The sequence below is a fragment of the Oryx dammah genome, unplaced genomic scaffold (genome assembly GCF_014754425.2).
Source record: "Oryx dammah isolate SB20612 unplaced genomic scaffold, SCBI_Odam_1.1 HiC_scaffold_37, whole genome shotgun sequence".
In the NCBI taxonomy this organism is placed as follows: Eukaryota; Metazoa; Chordata; class Mammalia; order Artiodactyla; family Bovidae; genus Oryx; species Oryx dammah.
In genome coordinates, this window is record NW_024070221.1 from 139,792 (window position 1) to 157,122 (window position 17,331).

The following is a 17,331-nucleotide window of genomic DNA, read 5'->3' on the forward strand; positions in this document are numbered from 1 at the left end:
CATAGCAGGCAGACACTAAATGTTGATTGCATTCTTCTTGCCTGATACTGTCCTCCAGGGTATCATACCTTTCCTGATAAAGATGGATGCTTAGATCAGCATCAACGAATGATTTCATTTTCTATTCTACCTGATGTCTTTTTAGACCAAGATCATTTCCCAAGAGAAAATCATCTCAGGGGATAATGGGGTGATTAAGAGAATGTTCATGGAACTCAGCACAGGGCCCTACACACAGTGCACACATTGTAAATGGACTCTGGTGTTATAATAGTTAACCTTTGGAATGGGTATTTTAAATACTTAGTATAATGATAGAAAGATGGTTGTATGCTGGGGGCAAGCTTAAATATGTCATAATGGCTCATGACATGGGCTTCCTGTCTTCGTGACTTAGGCTTTGCAGTCTCCATCAAGTTGCTTTTCCTCTCCCTGTGCCTCACTGTCTTCATTTGTAAAATTAGATAATACTGTTACTAGATATGTTATACTGAATTTGTAATTAACCACTTCTTTATCCCTACATGGATAGCTGAGGTGTCTGAATTCCGCAGCTGTGATACATGCTCACTCATCTCTCTAGTAACACCAGCTGACTCCTGATAGTTTGAGATTCAGCGCCTCCTCTCTGAGCCTCAAATATTCTCATCTGTTGAAAATAGTAATGCTTGCCTCATAGGGCTGCTGAGTGTATCACAGGAGCTGACACCTAGAAAGTTCTTATCAGAGTGTTTGATGCATCAATAAATATCATAAGGACCACCTATAATTCTGTTTCTTTGGAAGGAAAACCATTCCCTGCTGTTTCAACAAGTTTCAAGGAAAGGAGTTTATTCCTAACAAATCAATAAAGTTTACCTTTGAAAAATATCCTTGACATGAAGGCCTCTGTATTTTTGCTATTTCAGACATTTCTACTTGTGGTTGGTGTGGTGGGCGTGATGGTGGTTGCAATTCCTTGGACTGCTATACCTGTGATTCCCCTTGGCATCATTTTCTTTTTTCTTCCGCGATATTTCTTAGAGACATCACGAGATGTAAAACGCCTGGAATGTACAAGTGAGTACCAGGGCTCTCAGGTTGGGAGGGTAGTGCAGTTTGTCTTCCATTCATACTGCAATTAACCAGACCCCTGAAACTCTGCAGACTGTTCTGTGGAACAGAACAGTTAACACTAGGTGTTAACATTAAGTGATTGAATGTTCTGGCTCCTGAGAGTAGGTTTGGCCCTTAAGGCTGATGAAGCTGACGGCAGGTCAGCTGCACTTTGCATTTTAGCCCAAGTAGGACAGATGTGAGCACCATGAAGACATGGATCGTTTCTGTCTTATTCATGACATGCTTCCTAACACAGAGTATCCACTCTATTAATATTATTCTTGAAAGTATTTCATCATGTTGAAACTAGTGTAGAAGGAAAATAGAGAGTTTTTCTTCTCCTAAGGTTACCAGAAATGACAAGGAAAGGAAAAGAGCCCTCAGAAAATATATGTCAGAAGTAATATATTTGAAAAATACATTCTTTCACATGTTCTAGTAAGTTGCAGTTGTTAAATGTATTGAAAAGATGTGTGTTGATCACTGTCATGTCTGACTCTTTGCGACCACATGGACTGTCGCCCCCCAGACTCTTCTGTCCATTGAATTCCCCAGGCAAGAATACTGGAGTGGATAGCCGTTCCCTTCTCCAGAGGATCTGCCTGACCCAGGGACTGAACCCAGGTCTCCTGCGTTGCTGGTAGATTCTTTAATGTCTAAGCCTCCAGGGAAGCCCTGCTGAAAAGATAAGCCCTGTTAACTTTCAGGTTTGCTCTTTGTCATTGTCAGGATTTGGGTGACACCACACTGTTTGTGTACCCATTTTTCAAAGCTATTCATATAAACGATGCTGAAAATAATCTCCTAGGAAAACTCAGGAAGGGGATCTGTTCAGTATGCAGTTAGTAGATTACTCCATTCACCTTCCTAGTTTTAGAATAATGGGGAACAGGACCCTGGTGGTCCTGTGCTTCCACTGCAGGGGCTGCCACTTCCATCCCTGGTTAGGAAACCAGATCCTGCAAGGTGAGGCGAAAAACAGAATGCTGGGAAACACATCAGTCTATTCTACAGGTAATCACAGATGATGAAATAATCAAATTTCTCTTATTAATGCACATATTTTATCAATATTAAAACAAAAATAAGGAAAATAGATTGTTATATATTTTTTAGAGGTTATAAAACAATAGCCAAAAAGTATGGAAAGAATGTTTGTATCAGAGACCTCAACCATGAATAATTATTGCAAATTAATACCAACTTAACCCTCTAGGAACCAAGCCAAGAACAGATGCATATTGAGTCTCATGCTTCTCTATATCTACTAAGTGGAAAAAAAATCTCTGTTCATCCAAAGGAGTTTTTTTTTTTAATTGTGGCATTTATATGTTTTGTTTTTAATAATAAGCACTTGAGGTACTTATCTTTATTTGCAAGAAGGATAGTGATCATCAGTTTTATAAAATCTGTAGAAGATATTTTCACTCATTAGGAGAAGCAGCTAACCTCCTATGAGGTCGAATTTGGTGAGGTGTTAGGAAGGATGGAGAACAGTAGAGTCCAGGTGTGTGTGTGATGTTCTACCTGTATAACTGAGTAGGATGGTGGGACCTGGGGAGGCAGAAGAGGAAGCGATGAGCTCCATTCAGTCTTCTGTGTAGACAAGGCTTCAGACGTTTTATGGTTTGAGGCCACTCATGAAATGGAGTCATTCAACAGTTGTTGCAAAGCAGGTCTCTGGTACATTGACAACTGAATGACTATACTGTATACCTGAAACTAGCACATTATTGTAAATCAGCTGTACTTCAATACGTTTTTTAGAAATTGTGGACAATTTCCACCTGATGAGATGCCAGAAAAATTTGGAGTGAGGCGTGTTTGAGAAGATCTTGATGAAAGAACAAGAATTTCTTTATCTAAATCAAGCTGTGATTTGAATTTGATCAAAGATAATTTCACAGAGAATCTTTCATTCCCAGGTCATTAAAATGAAGCTTGGTGTGAGCAGGAGTTCAGGGTCACATGGAGGATTCCCTTTGGCGGGACGTGTGACATAGAGCCCGGGAGGCAGTGGTTTCCTCTCATCCAGCCTCCCTGACTTTCTCTGCTGTTTGTCTGTCTCTGCTTCCCCAGCTCGGAGCCCGGTATTTTCCCACTTAGCATCTTCTCTCCGGGGACTCTGGACCATCCGGGCGTGCAAAGCTGAACACAAGTTTCAGGAACTGTTTGATGCACACCAGGATTTGCACTCAGGTCCGTAAGTTTCCGGAGATGATTTCTAAGGATGGAATGTGCTGCCTTCTGAGGCTGACCTCTCTCTCAGGTGGCCTGGCTGCCCGCACCTCTCTCTGTGTTACCCCCACGTCCCCCTCTGCACCCCTGCCTCCCCCACTCCTTCCTCTCAGTATCTCCTCAGTGCTCCCCTCTTCCCTGTCATCCCCTGCTTTTCTCCCCTGACTGGCTTGCATTGTCCTTGCGTCACTGTGCCCTGTGGACTTCTGTCTCTTTAGGGCAAGAGTCAGCAAACTTTTCTTTTTTGCAAAGATCCAGATAGAAAATATTGTAGGATTTATGTGCTATACTGTGTCTGTTGCAACTACTCACCTTTGCTGTTGTAGCACAAGGCAGGCAAAGATAATACATCAGTGAATGGCGGTACCTGTGTTCCAGTAAAACTTTATTTTCAGAACCAGGTGGTGGCTGTTCTTGCCATCTAGACTGTGGTTTGCTGACTCTTTTCAGAGCATGGAGGGTGGAAGATGTGATTGAGGAAATAATTTCCTGATTTGTCTCCCACTTGATTATGTTTTTATCAGTGAAGCTTTTTTCCTAGGTAGAAAATTTAGAATTTCCTCTAAGTCTATAAAATCCAAGCCAAACTTTCCGATAATTGTTGTTCAGTTCAGTTCAGTTCAGTTGCTCAGTCTTGTCCGACTCTTTGCGACCCCATGAATCGCAGCATGCCAGGCCTCCCTGTCCATCACCATTTCACGGAGTTCACTCAGACTTACATTCATCGAGTCCGTGATGCCATCCAGCCATCTCATCCTCGGTCATCCCCTTCTCCTCCTGCCCCCAGTCCTTCCCAGCATCAGAGTCTTTTCCAATGAGTCAACACTTCGCATGAGGTGGCCAAAGTACTGGAGTTTCAGCTTTAGCATCATTACTTCCAAAGAAATCCCAGGGCTGATCTCCTTCAGAATGGCCTGGTTGGATCTCCTTGCAGTGCAAGGGACTCTCAAGAGTTTTCTCCAACACCACAGTTCAAAAGCATCAATTCTTCGGCACTCAGCCTTCTTCACAGTCCAACTCTCACATCCGTACATGACCACAGGAAAAACCATAGCCTTGACTAGATGGACCTTAGTCGGCAAAGTGATATCTCTGCTTTTGAATATACTTTCTAGGTTGGTCATAACTTTTCTTCCAAGGAGTAAGCATCTTTTAATTTCATGGCTGCAGTCACCATCTGCAGTGATTTTGGAGCCCCCAAAAATAAAGTCTGACTCTGTTTCCACTGTTTCCCCATCTATTTCCCATGAAGTGAGGGGACCGAATGCCATGATCTTTGTTTTCTGAATGTTGAGCTTTAAGCCAACTTTTTCACTTTCCTCTTTCACTTTCATCTAGAGGCTTTTTAGTTTCACTTCACTTTCTGCCATAAGGGTGGTGTCATCTGCATATCTGAGGTTAGTGATATTTCTCCTGGCAATCTTGATTCCAGCTTGTGCTTCCTTCAGCCCAGCATTTCTCATGATGTACTCTGCATAGAAGTTAAATAAGCAGGGTGACAATATATAGCCTTGATGTACCCCTTTTCCTATTTGGAACCAGTCTGTTGTTCCATGTCCAGTTCTAACTGTTGCTTCCTGACCTGCATACAGATTTCTCAAGAGGCAGGTCAGGTGGTCTGGTATTCCCATCTCTTTCAGCATTGTCCACAGTTTATTGTGATCCATACAGTCAAAGGCCTTGGCATAGTCAATAAAGCAGAAATAGGTGTTTTTCTGGAACTCTCCTGCTTTTTCCATGATCCAGTGGATGTTGGCAATTTGATCTCTGGTTCCTCTGCCTTTTCTAAAACCAGCTTGAACATCAGGGAGTTCATGGTTCACGTACTGCTGAAGCCTGGCTTGCAGAATTTTGAGCATTATTTTACTAGCGTGTGAGATGAGTGCAATTGTGTGGTAGTCTGAGCATTCTTTGGCATTGCCTTTCTTTGGCATTGGAATGAAAACTGCCCTTTTCCAGTCCTGTGGCCACTGCTGAGTTTTCCAAATTTGCTGGCATATTGAGTGCAGTACTTTCAAAGCATCATCTTTCATGATTTGAAACAACTAGAATTCCACCACCTCCACTAGCTTTGTTCGTAGTGATGCTTTCTAAGGCCCACTTGACTTCACATTCCAAGATGTCTGGCTCTAGATTAATAGAATAGAATAATTAATAGAATAATTGTATTTTGAAGATAAAAATGGGATTTTGAAAGTCACATGCAGATCCTGTTTGCTGATGGACACATACACTCTGGCTCCTAAGAATAAACACCGCAGGGCCCTGTAGTGAGGGCAGAAGGTGCTGAAATCAAAGTGTGAGCTGTGCTCTCTGCTGTGTGAGAGCTGGGAGCAGTCGGCCCTGTGAGAGGATGATCTTCACGCTGAGGCTTAGCACTGATGCGGTGATTTTCCATCTTCCTTCTTGTGATCCTGTTTCTGTTGATAACCTGTGGGTTGATGTTTTCAGTGCATGCTTCCTGGACTGATTCCTGTGTCTCCCATACATTGTCTTGTGTTAGAACCTAGTTTTCTAGAATCTTCAGGTTCCTTGGGTGTGTAACTTTGCTGTCCTACCTTGTGTAAAATCTTCTGTAGCTCAACTGAGAAAATGTTCTCCCTCATGAGAAGCAGCTAACATGTTTTTTCTGTTTATGTATTACACTTATTATGGTTCACAAATGCAGAGGCTTGGTTCCTGCTTTTGACGACGTCCCGATGGCTCGCTGTGTATCTGGATGTCAGCTGTGCCGTCTTTGTCACTGTTGTTGCTTTTGGGGCCCTGATTCTGGTAGAAAGTAAGTACAGATATGAATACTTGTGGTATGTTTACACTTTTTAGCTCTTCTCGTAGTTAGTAAACTCTTGTCATCATGTCTAATATATACTCTTTGGTTCTAATGAATTGTATTAAAGTGTCTGCAGTATGTGACTCCACAGTGTGGGCCATGTGAAGTCGTTTGTTTGTGTCTTGATTATAACTTTTTTCTTTTTTTTCATTTACTTATTTATTTACAGTAGGTCCTTTTTGAGGCCATTTAAAAAATTGATTGGCATATGGTTGATTTACAATGTGTTAGCTTCAGGTGTATAGCCAAGTGAATCTGTTATACATATATCCACTTTTTTAAAGATTCTTTTTCCATACCCCTTGAACATAGGGGTGCATGTATTTTTAAAATAATTTGCATTTTTATTAATACTTCAAATGAATTGTCCTTTAGGAAAGAATTTCTGTTTTTGACTTTCAGAATCCTTAGTAGCAAAGACCAGGTGTGACGTGCCTGTTCCAGCAGACCTGTGGTGACTTGGGCCCCTGCTTTGGCTCACCCAGGCCATTCTTTTATTTTTGTTTTAAGTTTTATTAGGGTATAGTTCATTTACACTGTTGTCTTAGTTTCCAATGTATAGCAAAGTCAATCTGCTATACATATTACATATATCCACTCTTTTTTAGGTTCTTTCCCATGTAGGTCATTACCAAGTTCTCTGTACTTTACAGTAGTTTCTTATTAGTTATCTATTTTATTATTTTATATATAGTAGTATGTATGTGTCAATCACAGTCTTCCAATTTATCTCTCCCCTCCCTTATCCCCTGTTAACTATAAGTTTATTTTCTACATCTATTATTCTACTTCTGTTTTGTAGATAAGTTCATTTGTAGCCTTTTGTTATATTCATATATAAGCAATATCATATTCTGTTTTTCTCTGTCTGACTTACTTCACTCAGTATGAAAATCTCTAGGTCCAGCCATGTTGCCGCAAATGGTATTATTTCACTCTTTGTTATGGCTGGGTAATATTCCACTATATGTATGACAGCGCATCTTCCTTATCCATTGCTCTGTTGATGGACGTTTAGGTTGGTTCCATGTCCTGGCTGTTGTGAATAGTGCTGCAGTGAACATAAGGGTGGATGTATCTTTTGGAATTATGGTTTTCGCTGGATATATGCCCAGGAGTGGGACTCCTGGATCATATGGTAGCTCTTTTTTTAGTTTTTAAAGGAACCTCCATCTTTTTCTCCATAGTGGCTCTACCAATTTACATTCCCACCAACAGTGTTGGAGGGTGCCCTTTTCTCCACATCCTCTCCAGTATTTATTGTTTTGATGATGGTTATTCTGACTGGTGTGAGGTGAAACCTCACTGTAGCTTTTGCATTTTTTTTCACTGTCATTTTGATATGCATTTTTCTAATAATTAGAGATGTTGACCATCTTTTCATGCATTTTTTTGTCCATCTGTGTTTCTTCTTTGGAGACCATCTCTTTTAATCTTCTGTACATTTTTTTGGATTTTTTTGTTTATTTATTTTTTGATATTGAACTGTATGAGCTGTTTGTGTATTTTGGAGAGTCATCCCTTGTAAGTCACTTTGTTTGCAAATATTTCCCCCCATTCTGCAGGTTGGCTTTGGTATTTCTTATGGTTTTCTTTGCTGTGCAAAAGCTTTTAAGATTAATTGGTCCCATTTGTTTATGTTTTATTTTATTTTTATTACTCCAAGAGGTGTTGCAATTTATCTCAGAGATTTCTCCCTATGTTTTCATCTAAAAGTTTTGTAGTGTCTGGTCTTACATTTATGTCTGTAATCCATTTGGAGTTTATTTTTGTGTATTGTGTTAGGGAAAGTTCTAATTTTATTCTTCTACATGTAGCTGTCCAATTTTCCCAGCACCAATTATTGAAGAAACAGTCTTTTCTCCATTGTATGTTCTTGCTTACTTTGTCATAGGTGATCATAGGCGCATGGGTTTATATCAGGGCTTTCTGTCCTGTTCTATTGATCTGTATTTATGATTTTGGTGCCACTTAACATTTGGTGCCACTTTCAGTTACTGTAGCTTTTTAGTATAGTCTGAAGACAGGGAGCGTGATTCCTCCTAGCTTCATTTTTCTTCTTTTTTTTTTCTCAAGATTACATTGGCTATTCATGGTATTTTGTGTTTCCATACAAAATGTAAACTTTTTTGTTCTAATTCTGTGAAAAATGCCATTGGTAATTTGATAGGGATTGCATTGAATCTATAGGTAGCTTAAGTAGTTTGTTTGTTTGTTTGTTTATAGTAGGTCTTCATAGAGATCTTTTATCTTTTTATCTTTCTTTGAATGGGTTGAGGTCTACATAACTGTAGCAAGATGACCTTCTGAACATCCCAGGTAGTGTCCTGTAGTTGGGTAGAGAGAACCAAGTTTACTATTAAGCTTTCTGTACTGAACAGCTTAGGTTATAGGTTTAACTTTAGGGCTACTTGGATTTCTTGGTTGTAGGGGTCTGGTATACTGGTATGAGAAAGAGTCTCTGTAGCAAAAACAGTATCCTCACTGCTGTGTGGGTCACAGATGAGCAGTTGTTGGAATGTGTGGCATGAATTCACTATCCTTCACTATTCCATAGCAATAACCCTGAATCACAGTCTTTAATGCAAAAATGAGAGTAATTTTTTAGATTTAAAAGCACTGCCTTGTTTTGCAAAAACCATTGCCTTGTTTTTGTGATTTCAACTGTAGCTACACTGGACATCAAAAGTGAAATTACATAATGATAATTGAAGTATAAGGATAAAAATCTGAACAATGACATCCTCACCTATATTATACTGTCAAGTGTATCTCAATCCAGGTGGGATTAATATGATAAAGGACGAAAATGTTAAGGACCTAAGAGAAGTAGAAGAGATTAGGAAGAGATGGCATGAATACACAGAAGAACTGTACAAAAAAGATCTTAATGACCTGGATAACCATGATAATGTGGTCACTCACCTAAGCCAGACATCCTGGACTGTGAAGTCAAGTGGACCTTAACTTCAAAGCATTACTACAAACAAAGCTAGTGAAGGTAATGGAATTCCAGCTGAGCAATTTAAAATCCTGAAAGATGATTCTGTTGAAGTACTGCACTCAATATACCAGCAAATTTGGAAAATTCAACAGTGGCCACAGGATTGGAAAAGGTCACTTTTCATTCCAATCCCAAAGAGAGACAATGCCAGAGAATGTTCAAACTATCATACAATTGCACTCATTTTGCATGCTAGTAAGGTTATACTCAAATCCCTTCAAATAAGACTTCAGCAGTACATGAACCAGGAACATCCAGCTGTGCAAGCTGGCTGTACAAAAGGCAGAGGAACCAGAGGTCAAATTTCCAATATTCACTGGATCATAGAGAAAGCAAGGGAATTCCAGAAAAACATCTGCTTCATTGACAATGTGAAAGGCTTTCACTGTGTAGATCACAAAATCTGTGGAAAATCTGAAAGAGATAGGAATACCAGACCATCTTACCTGTCTCCTGAGAAACCTGTATGCAAGTCAAGAAGAAACAGTTAGAACTGTACGACGAACAATGGACTGCTTCAAAACTGGAAAAGGAGAATGACAAGGCTGTATATTGCTACCCTGCTTATTTAACTTATATGCAGAATATATCATGCAAAATGCTGGGCTGGATGAAGCACAAGCTGGAATCAAGATTTCTGGGTGAAATATCAATAACCTCAGATATGCATATGATACCACTCTAATGACTGAAAGTGAGGAGTCTCTTGATAAAAGTGACAGAGCAGAGTTAAAAAGCTGGCTTAAAACTCAACATTCAAAAAACTAAGACCATGATATCCAGTCCCATCTGGGGGAAAATTGAAAGCAGTGACAGATTTTATTTTCTTGGGTTCCAAAAATCACTTCAAACTGTGACTGCAGCCATGAATAAAAAGATGTTTGCTTCTTGGAAGGAACGCTATGACAAATCTAGACAGAATATTACAAAGCAGAGATGTCACTTTGCCAACAAAGATCCACATAGTGAAGGTATATTTTTTCCAGTAGTCACGTGTCGTCAACAGATATAAGAGTTGGGCCATTAAAAAGGCTGAGGGCCAAAGAATTGATGCTTTCTTTTTTTTTTTTTTTGCAAGAAATACACTTTATTACCAATGAGGTTAACCACAAGGTAGTGGGTGGATGCTCAGATAAGTGAAGAATTGGAATCAGTAATGCAATCTATTATATCCTTGCTTCCTGAAACACTATCTTCTCCCCTTACATGCAGTATTGAGGGTTAAGGAAAAAAAAGCATGAGCGGATCACAATAGAATTGATGCTTTCAAGCTGTGGTTTTGGAGAAGACTCTTGAGAGTCCTTTGTACTGTAAGGAGATCAAACCAGTCAATCTTAAAGGAAACCAATCCTGAATATTCACTGAATGGACTGATGCTGAAGCCGAAGCTCCAATACTTTGACCACCTGATTTGAAATGCTGACTCATTAGAGAAGACCCTGATGCTGGGAAAGATTGAAGGCAGGAGAAGGGAGAGGCAGAGGATGAGATGGTTGCATGGCATCACCGACTCGATGGACATGAGCAAACTCCGGGAGATAGGAAGGACAGGAAGCCTGGTGTGCTACAGTCTGTGGTGACACAGAGTCAGACATGACTTAATGACTGAACAAAACTTTGTTCAGTTCAATCACTCAGTAGTGTTTTACTCTTTGTGACCCCATGTACTGCAGCATGCCAGGCCTCCCTGTCCATCTCCAACTCCCGGAGTTTTCTCAAACTCATGTCCATTGAGTTGGTGATGCCATCCAACTATCTCATCCTCTGTCGTCTAACAACTTTGTTAGTTCTTTCTAAATTCATAATTTTTTTTAATTACTTATTTATTTGGCTGTACTGGGTCTTAGTTGGGGCACGCAGGATCTTCAGTCTTAGTTGTAACAGGCAGGGCTTTAGTTGTAGCATGTGAACTCTATCTAGTTCCCTGATAGTGAAGTCTATCTAGTTCTGTGACTAGGGATCGAACCTGGACCCCCTGCATTGGGAGCTTGGAGTCTCAGTTATTGGAACACCAGGAAAGTCCCTCATAGTTTTTTTTTTTTTAACTTTATTATTGTCTCATACAACAGAAGTAATATTATGAGTAATACTATCATTACATGCAAATGATTTAAATATTATAAAGGAGTCTTTTGACTACTATATATAAAATAGCTAACTAAAAAAGACCTACTGTATAGGACAGAAAACTCTATTTAATACTCTGTAATGACTTATGTGGGAAAATAATTTTAAAAGAGCAGATTACATATATGTCTGGCTAATTCACTTTACTGTATACCTGAAACTAACACAACTTTGTAATACAATCAACTATATTCCAATAAAAATCATAAAAATAAAGGAGTCTCCTGTCTAGAGTGACAGAAGGACCTGTGTGAGAGGTTGAGAAGTAGACTGACTTTATCCTTCTTCTTCTTCATTTAGCTTTGGATGCTGGGCATGTTGGCCTGGTGCTGTCGCTCACCATCACAGTTGCCAGCATGTTCCAGTGGTGCGTCAGGCAAAGTGTGGAAGTTGAGAACATGGTGATGTTTATATTTCTGTTCTTAGCCTTTTCAGGTCTCCTTGCTGTTATTTGACACAGAAGCAATTCTGATGTAAAATAATAAAACTGTTATTTTTACATAATTTTACAAAGTTTTTTACCTTCTCCTGTGTCTTCTTAAGGGCTTCCCTGGTGGCTCAGGTGGTAAAGAATCCTCCTGCAATGCAGGAGCCACAGGAGACTCAGGTTTGATCCCTGGGTTGGGAAGATCCCATGGAAAAGGGAACAGCTACTCCAGTATTCTTGCCTGAAGAATCCCCATGGACAGAGGAGCCTGGGAGGCTATAGTCCATGGGGTTGCAAAGAGTCAGGCATGACTGAGCAACTTTCACTTTCCATGTGCTTAACATTAATGTAAAATGAAATATATACATATTTTTCTCAGTCATGTGTATGCCATGTCAGAAGGTTTTGTATTCATCATAAACTGTCTTCAAATATAGTAAATGTCTCTGTAGGAGGGAGGTTCTGAAATTCTGGAGACAATATAAGCTAATTTATTAGCAGCTTGTTTGCATTTGTTTCTTAGTTGGTAATTCCTCATTTTTGGTAAAAGAAAATAATCCAGTATTTTGAGGTTTATTTAATTACTATGTTCCTCCACCCCTCCCCCATTTTATCATTTATTCTTGTGTGAGTTGAGCACCAAATTTGCTGGTGGCCCTTCTTCCTGGTAGGGTAGGCTCCCTCTCAGAATGTGCTCTCTAAGGTGTGGAGTCATGGTTGTTTAGAAGACCTTAATCGATGTGTATATTATTCACTTTTGAATATTTGTACCTTCTCCAAAAAGAGAAAAGCAATAGAAATGAAGTTTTTCCATTTCTTTCTTCTAACAGAGTAGAAGTGGTGAAAGTAGTGAAAGAGTTGCGTCCAGCTCTTTTTGACCCCATGGAGTATACTGTCCATGGAATTCTCCAGGCCAGAATACTGGAGTGGGTAGCCTTTCCCTTCTCCAGGGGATCTTCCCAACCCAGGGATCAAACCCAGGTCTCCCACATTGCAGGAAGATTCTTTACCAGCTGAGCCACAAGGCAAGCCCAAGAATGCTGGAGTGGGTAGCCTATCCCTTTTTCAGGGGAACTTCTGGACCTAGGAATCGAACTGCAGTCTCCTGCATTGCAGGGGGACTCTTTACCAACTGAGCTATCAGGGAAGCTCATAACAGAGTAGAAAATGACTGATGATTAAAATGAGGTTTGATGACCATCCAATTCTGTTCATCTGTAACACGTGGCCCTTCTGTAGCCACACATTACTAATTGGTGTCCATAAGTGTTCTTTTCTTTGAAAAAAAATTTTTTATTCAGATGTGAAAGGAGGACCAATAAAATCTTACTATGCATTCTTTAATTTTTTTAACTTTACTATAAAATTGAAGGAAGTAGACATATGTAAAAGTGTTGAAGATGATGAACAAGTTTTCAAATCATTTAAGGCCTCAGACTCCTACTTCTGTCCTTTGTGGATGCTGAGACCTGGGATGTTCTGAACCATATAAAAGCAGAAGGTTTCATTTACAATGTCTGAACATCCATAAACAAGACCATCTGATACTAACTTATGAGATGTCATACATGTTTCAGATGATTTCAGTGGAAAGAGTGATTGAATACACAGACCTTGTGAAAGAAGCACCCTGGGAACTTGAGTATCGTCCACCGCCATCCTGGCCCAACAAGGGAATGATTTCCTTTAACAATGTGAAATTCAGGCATAAGTCGGACGGGCCTCTGGTATTGAGGAACGTGAATGCAGACTTTTTCCGAGGACAAAAGGTTAGTTTGAGCCATTTGCCTCTTTAAAATCTGGCTAAAGATTTAGGACCACATCTGCCCTTGACTTCTTTGTCAGTGTGTCAGGGGGACTCTGTCCTATGGATACAGATTAGATCAGTGACATTGTAGGTGAATCTTTCTTGGAAACTGACCATGGAATGGGGATCCCAGGAAATTTCTTCACTGTGTTGTGAGCTCCCTCATGATTGTTGATGGGTCCTGGCATCCAGGGCACCATCTTAACGTGACCCAGTACACTATATGTGACACCTGATTATTCATACAAAGTCTGGGCGTCAGCCTTGTCTTCCTGGCCCTAACTCTTCAATATCTCATTCCTTTCCATTTTTTCTTGTTTGTATTTCTGAAATCTTCTCTTCCTCCCATGGTGCCCTTTGGTTGCAGCCTCCTTCTCTGTCCCTTAGCCCTTCCTGTAGCCTTGTCCTCCACTCACCCACACTGAGCTGCCAGGCCCCTGCCCTCCCCCCATAGACTGATTCTTTCTTTAGTACAGATCTGATCCTTACTGGCCTGGGTGAGCTGCTGCTGGAACCATAGCATAGCTTCAAGTCTACCCCAGCAGGGGCCGTGGGGTAAGCTTTTGTCCACCAGAGAAAAGCCTCAATAATGACCAAGTCAGCAGTGGGGAATCATGGTATCAGATGAAAGCAAGGTCTAGAGATAGGCTCAAAGTCAAAAGCAAATTGATGGGAGCAGAGGAGATCAGTGTGGGAGACGACAGAGAGGCTTGTGACCTGAACCAGTCAGCATCCATGTCTGCTGGTGATGTTCCTTCCACACTCAGTTTGAGGCCCTCAGCTGGGATCAGGACAGAATTTTGAAGAAGAGACTGAACCGGAACAGACAAAGCATTAGGAGCTTTTCCCCACCTCACTCTGTAGCCAGTTGTGTTGGACACACCCGCCCCCCTGCACTGGGATCATCTGTAGTTTCTCCCAAAGCACCACATCCTCCCTGTTCCCAGTGCGCACGCTGCCCCTCAGCCTCAGAGACCCAGGCCCTTCGTCATCTGGATGGTGAAAATCTCCTCATTTTCTGAATCAACCCTAATGCATCTTTGAGACCCCGAGTTCTTCCTTAGTATCTTATATATTCTTTTAAGATAGCGTTTATCGTACACCTATATTTATAGCAGCCAAAACTTGGAAGGAACTAAATCTTTACAATGAAGTATTATTCAGCCTTAAAAAGGAAGAAAATTCTGACCTGTGGATAAACCTTGATGACATCTTGCTAAATGAAATAAGCCAGACACAAAAGGAATGAATACTCTGATTCCATTTATGTGAGATTCCTAGATCTGTCAAATTCAAGAAGACAGGAAGTAGGATGGTGGTCTCCAGGGACTGGGGGAAGGGAAATGGGGAATAGTTTGTTTAATGGGTAAGAATCTCAGTTTTATGAGGCAGAAAAAAATTCTCAAGCTTGGTTTGACAGCAATGTGAATGTACTGAACACCGAATTGTCTACTTAAAAATGGTTAAATAGTTAAATTTTATGTTATGTGAATTTTATCATAATGAAAAGAAAAGATAGCACCTGTAGCATGCTTTGTAATTTGGGATCTGTATCTCATAGTACCTTGAGGCTTTTTAAAATCAGGGAGCATCTTGTTTTCATATTTGTTCCCAGAAAGTAGCATTCTGCAGGGCACAGAGAGGGTGCTATGGGAATGCTGGTTGTGAGGGTGAGTGAGCAAGCAGAAACCAACACACACACACAAACACATGAAAATTCCGAAAATAACTGAAAGAACTGCTATTTAAAACTCTTAGCACCACACAGACCCATCTAGTGGAAAATAGCTGTAATGCTTTATTGATTATGTCAAAATCTGTGACTGTATAGATCACAATAAACTGTGGAAAATTCTGAAAGAGATGGGAATACCAGACCACCTGACCTGCCTCTTGAGAAACCTGTATGCAGGTCAGGAAGCAACAGTTAGAACTGGACATGGAACAACCAGACTGGTTTCACATAGGAAAAGGAGTACGTCAAGGCTGTATTTTGTCACCCTGCTTATTTAACTTCTATGCAGAGTACATCATGAGAAACGCTGGACTGGAAGAAACACAAGCTGGAATCAAGATTGCCAGGAGAAATATCAATAACCTCAGATATGCAGAAGACATCACCCTTATGACAGAAAGTGAAGAGGAACTAAAAAGCCTCTTGATGAAAGTGAAAGAGGAGAGTGAAAAAGTTGGCTTAACGTTCAACATTCAGAAAACTAAGATCACGGCATCTGATCCCATTAATTCTTGGCAAATAGATGGGCAAACAGCAGAAACACTGTCAGATTTTATTTTGGGGGACTCCAAAATCACTGCAGATGGTGACTGCAGCCATGAAATGAAAAAGACGCTTACTCCTTGGAAGGAAAGTTATGACCAACCTAGATAGCATATTAAAAACCAGAGACATTACTTTGTCAACAAAAGTCTGTCCAGTCAAGGCTATGGTTTTTCCAGTGGTCATATATGGGTGTCAGAGTTGGACTGTGAAGAAAGCTGAGTGCCAAAGAATTGATGCTTTTGAACTGTGATGTTAGAGAGGACTGTTGTGAGTCCCTTGGCCTGCAAGGAGATCCAACCAGTCCATCCTAAATGAGATCAGTCCTGGGTATTCATTGGAAGGACTGATGTTGAAACTGAAGCTCCAATACTTTTGCCACCTCATATGAAGAGTTGACTCATTGGAAAACACCTTGATGCTGGGAAGGATTGAGGGTAGGAGGAGAAGGTTACGACAGAGGATGAGATGGCTGGATGGCATCACCGACTCGATGGATATGAGTTTGAGTGAACTCCGGGAGTTGGTGATGGACAGGGAGGCCTGGCGTGCTGTGATTCATGGGGTTGCAAAGAGTCAGACACGACTGAGTGACTGAACTGAACTGAACTGAATGAATGAAACCCTGGTAACATAAAAGAATATTCAACTTAATGCCTGAATGTTACCCAGGGAGCAGCTTCAGTTAGTCACAGAGCAAAAGCTGGTCCTATTTATTTCCAGTTCCATTGTAGGTCAGGAAAAAGGTGAACTGCTGTGTCAGGAAAACATTAATCACAGCTCTTGATACAATTTTGTCCCTGAAAGCACTGTTTGTGATGTTTACTTACACTCAGACAACGTGTCTGTCAGGTTTTCTGTTGTAAAAGTAATTCTGTTAACCTGCACTTGTCTTAAATTTTCCCCAAAGCATAAAATATGAATTATCTAAGAAACTCTGTAATACAACTTAGGAACATAACAGATTCTTCTTCTTCCTTCTTAAAACTTGTAAATCATAGGATCATTGAGATTCTAAAATGTTTGAGGGAAAATTGAATTTGGAGACTGAATTAATAAATTCAGTGACCTGACTTTTGATCTGTGCCTTGGTCCACTCTCAGTATCACTGTTAGCTTCATTTCTGTGTTTGGAAATGATACCTGGGCAGTGTGTTCATGAACTGATTTCACTCCGCCTGTGAATAACCCAGGTTCCCTCTCCTGCTCACCTGTCCCAGTCCCCGTCACTCCAGGACACACCTTTGGTGTTGGATTTGATTGAGAGAAGCTGTTGCCCAGCCTGGGGGGATGGGGACATGGGAGTGAGCCAGCCCAGCAGAAGGGGGGCTTTATTCTCTTTCCCTCATTTCTTCTTCTGTCCCGATTCCTAGAAGTTACAGTCAATAGGAGTGTATAGTAGGTACTATACAGAATTTTAATTCACAGAAGAAATAGCAAGTGAAAATAAAGAACTAGGACTTCCCTGGTGGTGCGGTGGATAAAAATTTGCCTGCCAAGGCAGGAGACACTGGTTTAATCCC

General features: G+C 40.6%; 1 protein-coding gene across 1 annotated transcript in view; it reads left to right on the forward strand.

The window, feature by feature from the left end:
- LOC120859164 (multidrug resistance-associated protein 4-like) overlaps positions 1-13,493 on the forward strand; it is a gene marked incomplete at its 3' end in the record, with an annotated part of 127,954 nt that extends 114,461 nt beyond the window's left edge. The window contains exons 22-26 of the mRNA XM_040235368.1: positions 909-1,059; positions 3,178-3,297; positions 6,005-6,115; positions 11,598-11,698; positions 13,302-13,493. Coding sequence (XP_040091302.1) covers positions 909-1,059; positions 3,178-3,297; positions 6,005-6,115; positions 11,598-11,698; positions 13,302-13,493 — 675 coding nt within the window. The remainder of the gene's footprint in view (positions 1-908; positions 1,060-3,177; positions 3,298-6,004; positions 6,116-11,597; positions 11,699-13,301) is intronic.
- Positions 13,494-17,331: the final 3,838 nt, after the last annotated feature.